Below are 12,308 nucleotides of genomic sequence, written 5' to 3'. Positions count from 1 at the left end.
CCAAACCAAAACAACAACAACAAAAAACAAAACAAAACAAAAAACAAAACAAAAAAAAAAAAAAAACAAACAAAAAACCCCACCAAAATAGAAAGCTGGTAGTTTGATGCAGTAGAGGCTTTATTATCTGAGATGTTGGTTATATACCATAAAGAATAATGTAATGCAGACTATAAGGCAAGCACTCTCTGACTTCCAGCTGGTGCATCAGAGGTGGATATTTAAGTAGTGCTTCCAGAGTGAATTGATTCATGCAGTAGACACTCTTAACTTGAAAGCCAAGTTCTGGTTTTCACCATTTTACGTTTATTTGTCTTATTTCTGTTGGTTTCATATAGAACAAAGCACAGAATTAAAAACCAGCTTCTTCGCAATCTCCTCTGGAACAAGCTTGAAAGCAGAAAGAAATGTGTATTAGCAGTATTAGCATGAAAGAACCTGGTTTTTGTTGTCACAGGGCTGGCTGAGGCCACTTTGATGATGCAATGTCAGCCATGGGAGTGAATATGCACATGGTGAAACACATAATGTTTTCTGGCAGTCATGGAAAAACTGTCTTCATGCAGCTGAGATATGAGCTCACTGTAGATGATAGACTGTAGCTATGAAGCTATGAGACCTCTAAATCTAATGCAGAGTATAGCATGGAGAAGATTAAATAAGGGCTGGTTTGTAAAGGTGTCAGGTTGTCCACAAGCCCCAGTGATTGCAGCAGGAGAAGAGTTGTGCTTCTGAAAGCTGTGCCTATGAACTCAGCTATGGGTGGGCATCTTGCTCTTCATCGCCTAGTTGTTCTGTGGGCAACTCCATGGAGCTTATTGTTGCCCACAGTTGTAGTGGTAGCTGTTGGACCACTGGTATGAATAAGGGCAGGAGCTGTGTTGGTACATGTGAGCTGGAGCGCATATCTGAGGGCATCTTGTAACGCCTGGTTGCCCACAGTGTGACACGCAGAGATGTTCCCTGCCTTGCACAAGGGGCTGAGGGAATGCCACGGTGCAGGGCTCAGGAGACCTGGGACTACAGGAGGAAGAGTGGTCTTCCACAATGTGTGTCTCAACACACCGTGATGAGCATGGTGCAGAGCACCTGGGGCTGCTCTGGATGGTCCTCCTCACGGTGCACATCTTGGCACCTTTGGAAGCACACGGCGTGCACGCCGCGCACTTCACCCCGGAGTTGTGGCACTGCGTGAAGACTGGTGTGGCATACTTCACTGCACCTGGAACATAGCACTGCTGCTTGTATTGGTACCCATAATAAGACATTGTTCTGGGATGGAGATGACCCTAAAACACAAAGTAGGAAAGAAAGGTAAATTAATTCCCTGCTTGTACCTGACAAACTGCCTTTGTGCTGTTTGAGCCTGCTGCGTTGACTCTCAGCCATCATCTGCGTGGCGTTGCCTTGAACTAAGGATCTCTTTCACAGCTTCAGATGTCGTGTGGAGCAGGTAGCTATTATACTTAGAAGGGGAGTTTCAGACATATTTGTGAAGTGACCTGCATGCTTCGGCTAGTGAGGCAATGGCATATCTGGAATTAGTGCTGAGGTTCTCGTCTTTTTTTGGCAAGGACTATCATTTATTTGTTTCCAGACGCTTCAGTTGAAGCTGGAATTGCTTTCTGCTGGCACTAGGTAAAGCAAAAATAAGTATTGCCCTTCATGCTAATTTAAATTGCGGAACAGAGGATTGTTATCTTTGTAATTGGCAGGGTGATATGGCAGAGCTCTATTTTTAGAAGCCTGATGTTCATTAAGGACAGAAAGACTTTTGAAAATCTGTCTCAAGATGCCAGTGTCCCATATGAGTAGAAAAAGTCAAATGCAACTCTGCAGCTCAGGATGCAGCTGTGCAATTCCTTTACTGGCTACGCTGTGGTCTCTTGCTCTTTCTCTCAGTTTACTCTGCTAGAAGCTGGGGACTAAAGGGCTGCAAGAATCACAGGAGAGGTTCATGTCTGTACCTCAGCTGCCTGAATTAGCCTGTGGAACATCTTGTACTGCCACAGCTAAACTGCTCCTGGCATGGAGATGGCTTGCTTCAAAGGCAGGAGGGTGCAGGATCTGTCCCAGCTGCTGAGAAGAGACATTGCAGAGCTGTGGGATGTCAGAGCTGTCTCTGCCACACTTGGAAGACAAGAGGTGTCCATTCCAAGGATGTGATTGAGCATAGAGAAGTGCTGAGACATTGGATTTCCTAATTAAAATTTAAAATCTGACTGCAGAATAGCTTTCCTCAGCATCAACAAATGGCACTTGGGCGTCTGTACTTTGCAATTTGGCGGCAGCTACTTTTGCAGATATATAGGACTACACTAAGAGCAAGCTCCCAAGGGTCAGGTCCCAGCTACTGTAGATCAACATGATTTGTTTACAAAGTAGACAGCTGACAATGAACTGCAGACACAGGAGAAATTCCAGGCAGGATTAGATCAGAGTTTTCTTGCTAGATTTTGAAAGTGGGTAGGTAATACTAGCTCTTGTAAAGAAGCAGCCCCCAAAAAGCGTGTATAGAAGGTATCTTGAATATGCAGAAACCAAACTTTCTTTCAGTTATTCCACATAAAAAAAAAAATAAAAAAATTAGCCTCTCTAGTATGCTAGAAGTAATCTGTCGGTCTCTGGTTGGGTTGCTAAAGGTCAGCTGCCAATTGAAATAGTTACTTTACTAAAATAAGTGATCTCTAATATAAGAGAAATGGAGAATTCATTTTTTTGAAAGCAAATTTAAAAATACGGATACCCAAATGGCTAGATCAAAGTAGAAACATCACATCCCAGATTGTGAGAGGTTCTGTAAATCTCGGGTTCAACTTTAAAAGCCTGTATCTGTCTATGCCTGTAAAAAAATAATACCCAAGAAAGATCCTTTAAAAGAAACAACCATCTTAATTCACAGTGTCAGAGTATTTCTGCAGGATCTAGATTCAAGTTCAAAATACCAAAAAAAGGATATTCTGCTAGTTAGAAATAGGCAAATAACTTACCGAGCTCACAGCGGAGAGTAAGAACTGGATTGAAAGCTTGGAAATGCGTGTTTTTATATGGTCTTTTGGACTGCATGGAAAACCTGAGCCACTGTGTATCAAATACTAATTAGATCCCAGAGAGAATTTGTTTATATGTAACATTTTCATTGGGTGTAATTACTTTACTCGTGATTAATAATAAATTTTTATCCCCAAATGCCATGAAATGCACCACACACCCTGCGGGTTCTTTCCATTTTAAATCTTTATGGGAGAAATAAAAACCGCCTTTTATTCCATTGACCTCATTAGTTATGTAAGGAAATCTCTCTCTCCTCTTAACGCTTCTTTTGACAGATTGACAATCAGGAAGCAGCAGGAGTGAGTGGGCAATGATGGTCCTCACTCCATTTTCCTTTTTGTTCATTTAAATGCAGGTAGGTACCTGGGGGAGTTGAGGAAAACAAGTCTGGGAGAGATGTACCCGAAGCTTGGCACTCAGCTACTCCTAGCATGGCTGATCTAGTTCTCTTCAAACTTAATAACAGTCATTCCCTGATTTTTATTAGGCTTTGCTTTTGTTTGTTTTTTGCAGTTGGAAACAAGGCCAGTGGAAGGTGTGCAGGCAAGATGATACTGCCTTTTGGTGGGGCGTAAACCTTGGGGCTGTGTCCAGGATTTAAATTGTGGCAAATTGAAACCTGCTTGGAAACTGGCACAGCTAACTTGCAAGGAACTATGACTTTGCCAAGGATTTAAAAGCTGGCTGTGCTTTATACAGGCAGCTGTGGTCCTACAGGCACTCTGATTTGATTAACAATGGTGTTGGTGAGATCTAGTCGGGTTCCTTCAGTGAGAAATAAGGAATTACAAGGTCGGACTGGGTTATGGCATCCCAGTAACAGCAAAGAGGGGGAGTGCTTTTCCAGTGTGACCCCATTATCTTACTCTGACCGTTCCAACAGCTGCTGGCTTGCACCTAGACCTCCGCTGTGCCTGTGAGGATGCTGCCTGTATGTGTGCCTTGTTTGGCCATCTGAAAGGAAACTGCTCCCTACATGTGATGCAATTAGTTGCCTTTGATGTCTTGAGGCGCGTCCTTTAAATTGGATATGTGCTGGTGTGCATTATAATGGAGTTCAGCTCGAGGAGCTTGGCTCATATAAAACACTAATGAGCATTTGTGAGGAGTTTTAAGAGGTCCTGTTATGAAGATGTTATTTAATAGATTCTATCAGTGCTATTGTTTGTATGGGGAAATATAGGTCTGAATGATACCTGTAAGGACTCTCTTAATTTATCAGTAGAGCAAAACTGAGGGGTAGAGTGGGAATAGGCTCTGATACAGGTCATGCCATGTGGCGTGTGGTTCCATAAGGTTCAGTGTTTTTCTCTAGTTCTCAACCTTCCTGGTGAATTTAAGGCTTATGGCTTAATGTCAATGCAAGAGCTATCACATGGAGCAATGAGAACTATCAAGGTGCCTAATGAAAGGTTAAGTTACGGGAAAGTGTGTCATTCTCTGCAGAATAATGTAGTGATGCTGAGTGGTTTGAGGCTGGGCCGGTAGTGATAGCTTTGGTGAAGCATACAGGGCATCAAGGCTGTCTTTGGGATGCTTACAGCACACCTCCAAGCCTGTCCTGTTTTGTAAGCTGGGCATCAAGCTTCATGGCTGGTCATTCAGAAGTAGAATACCTCTGGACTTTTACTCATGGGATATCTAAAGCCTTATTTATAAAACTTTTTTTTTTTTGTTGTTGTTTTTTGAAAAAGAAACAAAGCATGGAATGCAACAGTAAAATGCAATCTTTTATTACAAAGGAAAAGTGGAGTGCACAACTGCTGTCTGAAGGAAGACAAATTAAGATAAATGTAATTCCAAGGGTTGAGTAGGCTTTATTTCTAAAAATTACATATTATGTTCCACGCTTTCATAGCCACAAACAAGCTCAATTCCCCCTGCAACTGCTGGCTCTTCACAGCCTTTATGGTGTTGCTAGTTTTAAGACAAAGTGGGAGAAACCTCAGTGGTTTCTCATGTCTATATTTGTTGTTATGAAATTAAATGTGTTAAGCCTCCCTAGGTTACAGTCTATTTAGTTGTAGCATGGTAGTTATAAAGCAGTTGAGCTGATCACACATACCTGGTTTGAGGAGGAGAAACAGATGAAGCAGTGAGCCTCAAATTACTTTATATAGTTTCCTAGTCAGTCTTGTGGAGAGGACACCTTTTGGGGCACAAAGTCCTTATTAGCCAAAGCCAACATGTAATTGATGTAATTATTGCTAAGGTTCCTGCCTCACCTGCTGTGGTGTGCACACTAAACCACACACATTTTTGGAGTTTTAAACTTCATAAATAAGATCTATTTGTTGTCGTGTTTCAATGGTCTTGGGGATGGGTTGGATTCTTGATATCTGTCTGTTTTTTTTGAACAGTATAATCAAATGGATGTTTTCAGAGAGCTCCTTGCTCTTGTGGTGAACTCTAGCTTGGTCCTTTAAGGTTTTATGTCTTTCCTGCATATCCTTACAGACAGAGGACTATTAAAGTATTTTCAAGAATCTTAACATTTCAGTTAAATACAGAATAAATGTGCCCTGTCAACTCTTTCTGAGTGGTTGAAGCTGTTGATGGCTTGTCTGTGGTTCAGGTTTTTTTTTCTGTCTCCTGATGGATACAAAGATGATGATTTTTGTGTTTAGTATCTTTAGTTTTTAAGGTGCTGGAACTTGATTCTTAAGCTTGTTTTAACCGGTAAATTGAGCTGACATGTGCACTGTTTTGTTGCATTATTTCCTTATGGACGCACTCTTCAGGTACTGAGTTTTGGCTGTGGTTCACTGGTTGACTCATCACTTATTGCCTTGTCTTCTCCGGTAGTGCTTGAGCTGGCAGTTGTAATACTCTTGTTAAATACATATGACAACATCAGTTTAGAACACTAATGAACTTTTACAATGTGCTTTGAAAATGCTTTCAGAAAGCTTTGGCCTGCCTACTGTCAGTGTTAGCAATTATGTTAAGATGAATGGACCCTGAAGTGACATTAACCCCAAGCAGTCTGAAGCAGAGAAGGAAACAAATCCCAGCAGCATGGATTCCTCTCACATTAATGTCTTGAAAAGTCAAGATCTTCAATACGTTTCTAAAATAAAACTTAATGTTTAGTTTTATCTTCAACAAATTAACTTGAAAATAGTAGTTAGGTATTTAATTTCGATGTTTTTGAGGAATGACTTTAGGGATAAATTGCTACCCAATCTAAGCTAGGATAAAGACTTATGTTGCAATTCACATGGTTATCTTCAATTATAGAAAAAGCAGAACCAGTTTTCCAAAGGAATTACAAATATCTTATGTCATCCTCAAACATCATGACACTATGAAGATAGATCTCAGTATGCAATTAAAGTAGGAAAGCATCCCAGTCATTTCCCACTGTTGTGAAAATCCTGTTTGAAGTTTCTACTCCACAGTAGCATATAATGCAATGGGGTCTAGTCCTGCCCTTCAGAGTAATTTTGCTGTGAAGCTGATGATATATAAGAAGTTTCCCCTGTGATCATTTGGAAGAGGGGGGGGAAAACTTTGTCCTGCAGTATTACCGCGTTGACCTCTAACTCTACCAAAGGAAGGCTTTTCCTTGAAAGAACTTGCTTTTGCTGGGAGAAAGGGTGAACGTTTTGAGATGAGATTTAGCATAATAGAACATCCCAAAGAAGTGTAATCTCTATTACTACAGAAGTAGCAAAATCTTTGTTTTTGACAAGCTGTTACTCCCTGTGGCCTGGTGGGAGGGTCCGTATGGCATATGCCACTGCCGACCTTGGCATCTGTTGCTGACCACTGCTGAGTGTCAGAAAAACTCCTCCTCATGCTGATGTTTAAACCTTGATGATAACCCCATACTGGCAGTTGCGATTCATCAGCAGCTGGGATTCCAAAATACTTCTTCCATTTGTTGTTCTACATGTGCAACATGTGTTATTATAATGGCTTTTGGTGCCCTTTTATTGAAGAAGCGACTCACTGGAAAAAATTCTTGACAAGGTCTTGCCTAGGCCACACCCTATTTATTGCCTTTTCCCCATTCCCTTAATCAGCTCATGATTTGCAGTATGGGACATTTAATTTCATACAAAATATGGCCTTACCCTTTTTTCCTTTTTTATTGTTAAAGCTTATATGTGCAAAGAAATGCATGCTTGGTGTCTAATTGGAAGAGGTGCACTGACTAAGTTCAATATATAACTCTATAAAATTCAGGATTTCTACATTGTGTCAGAGCTTTGGTCAGGCAGTGTATTAGCCTAATTTCATCACAGAATGATGAACATGGCTACCCATAGGCAGAGAACACAGGTTATCCTTCACTTGTACAACTCTTTCTGGACCGAGCCAAGTATGTTTTCTTCCAAGCAAATGGCTGTTTACAACCTCTCCAGGAACAAGTCCATTCATGGAAGACATCAAGCATGAACCATTATAAACATTTTATCTGTCTTGAAGATTCAGAGACAGAGTATCCCCTCTATATAAAGTTTTGAAATAGCAGAGACTGGAAGGCAGTAAAGTACAGGTCATCCAGGGTAGAAGGGCAAGCTAATAATTACAAAGAGTGATTTATTTAAAACAATTGACATTCATTAACGAAGTTAAGTCTTGAAAGAAATGTGTTTAGTAATTGATTAGGATGTTATGCACATAGGTGATTCATACTTTGGGCAGTCTAAGGGTGAGTATAAAAGTGCTCAACATCAGATCTTGTATGATCATTTGTCTTATTTCTCTTGTGAAGTAGGTAAGTTCTATCTGAATTCATTTTTCTAACAAAGCCTTTTTTTTTGGTATTTTTAAGTCAAGGTGATTCCTGTACAAATAGTCTGATACCAGTCTGAAGTTTTCTTGATGTGAATTAATAAATTTGTGACTGTTCAGTTATTGGCTTTGGTAAATACAGATCTGGGTGATTAGCTCCAGTTAATTTTTCATGAAAACTCATTTCCAGATGTTCTTGTGTTCAACACAAGATTTGTAGATGTCTTCTAGGAACTGAGCTATGAAAATTCTGCCTTTCCCTCTAGCCTGTTGATAGTCTTTTACTACTATGTTTGATCATGAAACTTTTAAAAATGTGTGCCTTATTTTTATTCTATTCCCTTATGCTTCAGATTAACCATCCCTGAAAAATGGTGCACTCTCTAAGCCCGTGCACTGACGGTGGTGCCTCCCCGTGCGGGGTGGCTGTGCCACAGCCCATTGCTGACAGTTGCAACGAGCCCTGTGTTCGGCAGTGTCCCGACTCCAGGGTGGTGATCTACCCTCCGCCGGTGGTTGTGACCTTCCCTGGGCCGATCCTCAGCACCTTCCCGCAGCAGAGCGTCGTGGGATCTGCAGGAGCCCCTGAAGTTGGAACTGGCTTTAGTGCTGCCCGTGCTCCTGGGGGCTCCCATGTTTATGGTGGTGCCAGATGGGCATGGGGATACCCAGTTGGAAGCTGTAGACCGTGCTAAACCTAGTGAGGGTTGCTACTGAAAGAAGAATGTCCAGGAGATGACAAGCGGGGAGTGAACATGTGGCCAAGCTCCAGGACACAGAATTTAGAAAGGGTTGACCATGTGAGGCTGCCACTAAATGCATCTGTAGATGCTCAGATCTTCTGAAAAATCCATTTACAATCTTCTCAGATGACCCTTCCTGATTTTCTTTTTCTAATGCTATATTGTCTTTTGAAGTCCTCTGTTCTCAATGCTATGGACTATATTGATAATTCCTTTGGGCTTGTAGGTATCATTGTGGCAATGTAAAAGGATCTGGCATGACATCCATTTTAGATCCCTTTGTAGGCTCTTTCTGTGGCTACTGATGGATAAAAAAGGGTTGTGGAGTCAAAGTCAACTAGCCTATGCTCTGTTTCTGTACTGTATGTGTCTTGCTATGATCAGGGCTGAGTATCAACAGAGCTGCAATAGGGAAGCAACATCAGTTATTACATGAATCATGCATCAAACCACAGGTTGCGGGCAATTTGTAATCTGTACTACATAATCCTGTCTCTGTATGATCTGCTTCTTTCTCATTAAACATGACGTTGCAACATGTTATTGGCCTTTACACGCGTGTGCAAGTCAGTGTGTTCCCCTCTGCTCCTCCTGCTTCAGGTGCCTTTGTCCTGCTGCACCAAACTGATCCCGTCGTTCTGCTTCAGGACAATGATATCCTTGAGAGATTTGGCAGCGGGTTGTGTGTGTGTCTCCTCTGCACAGCAACCTCTATGCTGTACCTGTCCCTTCATGAAACTTCTGCCAGGTCTTTGCTTTCATTTTCCCCGGCCTTGCTCAGCTCTGTGGAGCTCTTTGCTCAATATTGGCTTTTCTGGCACAGTGTGTTACCTGTTAGCTCTTGTCCTCAGGCTCAACCTCCCCATCTGGGCAGTGATACAATGAATTAGATTAGAGGTACATGGAGAGTCCATATTAGCAAGAAGAACCTGAAATCAAGTGTTATGTAAAAGCTGCTATTTTTAAGTGTAAAAACTAAATTCTGACTTTACTGCTCTGCCTAATGTTTTACAACAATGTAACCTCTGCATGTGAAAATGGATGGTGATATTCATTCATGGAATTTTGAATTTCTTCAGGAATATATCAAAAATAAACATTTCACAAGCTTTCTGTGTTGCAGTATGTTTGAAATGTTAGCTAGTGTTACAGAAACACTTTGTAACAAATACTGTAGCAAACAGACAAATACTTTGTTACAGAAACAGTATAATTCCCTATCACAGGCTGACATGAGAATGCTGGATTATTTCATAGTAGTCACTCTTTGGAGAACTATTATCCTTACTTGTAAGGAAAACAAAGTTGACCAGGCATTGTAATAGTGTGTAATTGGCTGTTGGTGAGACTTAGACAAGGTGATTAAACCAGATTCTCACCAACCACGTAGTCCTTCCATACAAAAGAGAAATCCCCCAAACCTCAAAAGCCAGATGAAGAAATCTTTATTGTTATGCTAATGGTGTATTTGGAAAGGAACTGGAGTTTATTATTAGGGCCTATCAAGTTGCCCTTTCCATTGAATAAATTGAGACTTGCAGTTACCACAAAGCACCAAATGTCATAAAATGAAGAAATTTTGCCAGTGGATTTCTGTGGAACTATTTAATACCCCTTTTATTAACTTCAATATAAAAGCTACTCCTGTGAAATGCTCTGATGCTTTCAGAGGACTAAAGATATAGAGTATCTTACCAAGAAGCTACTAATGTTTTTTTTTAAGCTAGTAGTAGAAGCATTTATTAATGTATTTTGGGCTCATTATTGCATTATGGGCTAAGGATATTAATCTAAATATAGCGAATCTTGAAATGCTTCTTGTTTCCCTCATTGCTTCCAATAATATCATTTTTCTTATACCATGGTCCGCTTTACCTCCTTTTAAAAGTTTTTGTTGTAATACTGCACTCTTAAGAAATATTTTCTGAAATGTTCTAGTCCATTTTGTGTGATACCCAGGGGTCCAGTTTCTCATTTGGGATAAGTTTACTCTTTAAAAATGATTCTCACTCTTGCAGTGAATCTTTGTGCTGGAGGCATGTCCTGCAGCATGCCTCATGTGTGGGTTGCTCACAAGGTGCATTTAAATTGGTAATTTCCTGCATGCAGGCAATAACTACATCCTGCTTCAGACTGGCATTCAGAAGTTTAAATGAAATTACAGGAATTAGTTTTCTGTTAGCTAAATTAGACATGTCATCTATTATGATAATATCTCATAGGCAGGCACAAAGTTCCTCTAATCATCCAACTTTTCTTAAGCCTTAGGGCGTAAAACCCTATGAAACAGGGAAAATGCTCTTCATGCACCCCTGAACAAGTGTATGAGAAACTCAGACCTTCCTGAGATGTTAGGATGGATCCTTGGGGAAACTGGCATCAGTGCTGTTGGCTGACGCTTGGGTGGCCAGGGAATAATTTGGACCCCGATTCTGCAACGATTTGGGAGTTCTTGGATCAACCTCATGTTCTTTAATGATTAGGTAATAAAATGATACAGTCCCTGTTTGGTAACTAAAGGCTGAGAGCCCTGTGGTAGGGGCATCTGGGGTGAGAAATTGGTTTTCCTCCCTGTGGGCTCCAGTGTTTGCATAAGTCTGACCTGCAGCAGGGGAGGAGATTCTGGATCAGGGGGTGAGCAAGGGAGGGCTGAGGCTGCTTGGCTGGGAGGTAGCAGAGAGGTGTGCAGAGCTGGAGTCGCAAAGAGAGCAGTGGCATCTTCAAAGCAAAAAGGGAAGTGAGGTGGTGCCCAGACGGCTCTCAGGCAGTGTGATGGAGGGAGGTGACAGGTCTGGGAAGGCTGGGGATGGCAGGCAATTACAACCATGTTCCCCAGGCATCGGGTGGTGATTGCACCCGCTGTCGGAAGTGGCAGTGCCTCTGGTAATGAACTGAGACGTGGTGAAGGGAAGAAACATCATAAATACTGCTGCATTGTCAAATGTGGACAGGGACCTGATGTTAAGTTGGGGCCAAAAGACCATGGGTAGGCTGAGAATTTCACCTAAATCTTTGGCTTTCCATGTCGTATTCTGTCTCTATTCCTGTGCACCTCTGTGTAAGCCCTTCTGCACTGTACGTGCAGGTGGGAAAAGCCTTGTGTGCCAGAAGGCATCCAAGGGAGATAAGCTGAATTTATTGTGTTGAGAGACTCTACCATTTCTTAATGTTTTCCCTGGGGAACCCAGCCCTTTTTGCTGCTGACAGCAGCTAGCAAAAGGATTACAAAAGCTGTCTTAATAGCTTTGCCAGTTTCAGAGGTTGTACTGATTTACTGCTGACGTGCCCTGCTAGGAGGATAGGGTGGAGGTTGCTGCCCTTATCCCCTTCCTGGGGCATCCTGATCTGGCTCTGTCTTGCTCAAACTAGGACACAAAGACAAGCCCTGAGCGATGAGGCAGCAGACCAGGCCCATCTCTTGTCTGTGGCTGCTCCTTCCCAGACAAGGAAGTGGATTTGTGGGGCTCATCTTCTGCTATGGTCCCGTTCAAGGTCAAATGGTTTAAGTGAAAGCAATGACATGGATGTAAAGAAATAGACTTTGGACTGGAGGAATAGCATTTACAGCTTGGGGGACTATTCTACTGACTATATCTGTTTTTTTTTTGCCTGTGAAAGTGCTTCTCCAGCCTGCTCTGTTAGTTATTTTCTTCACCCTTTCCTCCATTTTTCTCTGTCAGCTGAGGAAAGAAGAAATGCTTGTGCAGGTGGCCACCATGAGAAGCAAAGGGCTAGACAAGAAGGATATCTCTTGAAAATCAGCCCAGA

At 41.7% G+C, this 12,308-nt stretch overlaps 2 protein-coding genes across 2 annotated transcripts; one reads left to right on the top strand and one right to left on the bottom strand.

Annotated features, from left to right (window-relative positions):
• Positions 1-752: 752 nt before the first annotated feature.
• LOC116960563 (cornifin-B-like) lies at positions 753-1,284 on the bottom strand. The gene has a single exon (XM_032988295.2). The coding sequence runs from the start codon at positions 1,266-1,268 to the stop codon at positions 816-818; it is 453 nt and encodes a 150-aa protein (XP_032844186.2). The 5' UTR covers positions 1,269-1,284; the 3' UTR covers positions 753-815.
• A 6,475-nt stretch (positions 1,285-7,759) lies between these two features.
• Positions 7,760-9,078, top strand: LOC104359398 (claw keratin). The gene is made up of 2 exons (XM_032988286.2): positions 7,760-7,780; positions 8,151-9,078. Exon 2 carries the CDS (start codon positions 8,169-8,171, stop codon positions 8,490-8,492), a length of 324 nt encoding a protein of 107 aa, XP_032844177.1. The 5' UTR covers positions 7,760-7,780; positions 8,151-8,168; the 3' UTR covers positions 8,493-9,078.
• Positions 9,079-12,308: the final 3,230 nt, after the last annotated feature.

Source organism: Tyto alba, unplaced genomic scaffold (genome assembly GCF_018691265.1).
Source record: "Tyto alba isolate M040663 unplaced genomic scaffold, T.alba_DEE_v4.0 Super-Scaffold_8, whole genome shotgun sequence".
NCBI classification, from domain to species: Eukaryota; Metazoa; Chordata; class Aves; order Strigiformes; family Tytonidae; genus Tyto; species Tyto alba.
This window is presented reverse-complemented; position numbering and strand designations above follow the sequence as displayed.

Excerpts from the sequence above, each read along its gene's own strand:
- LOC116960563 (XM_032988295.2), bottom strand. The coding sequence starts at position 1,268 with ATGTCTTATTATGGGTACCAATACAAGCAGCAGTGCTATGTTCCAGGT.
- LOC104359398 (XM_032988286.2), top strand. The coding sequence starts at position 8,169 with ATGGTGCACTCTCTAAGCCCGTGCACTGACGGTGGTGCCTCCCCGTGC.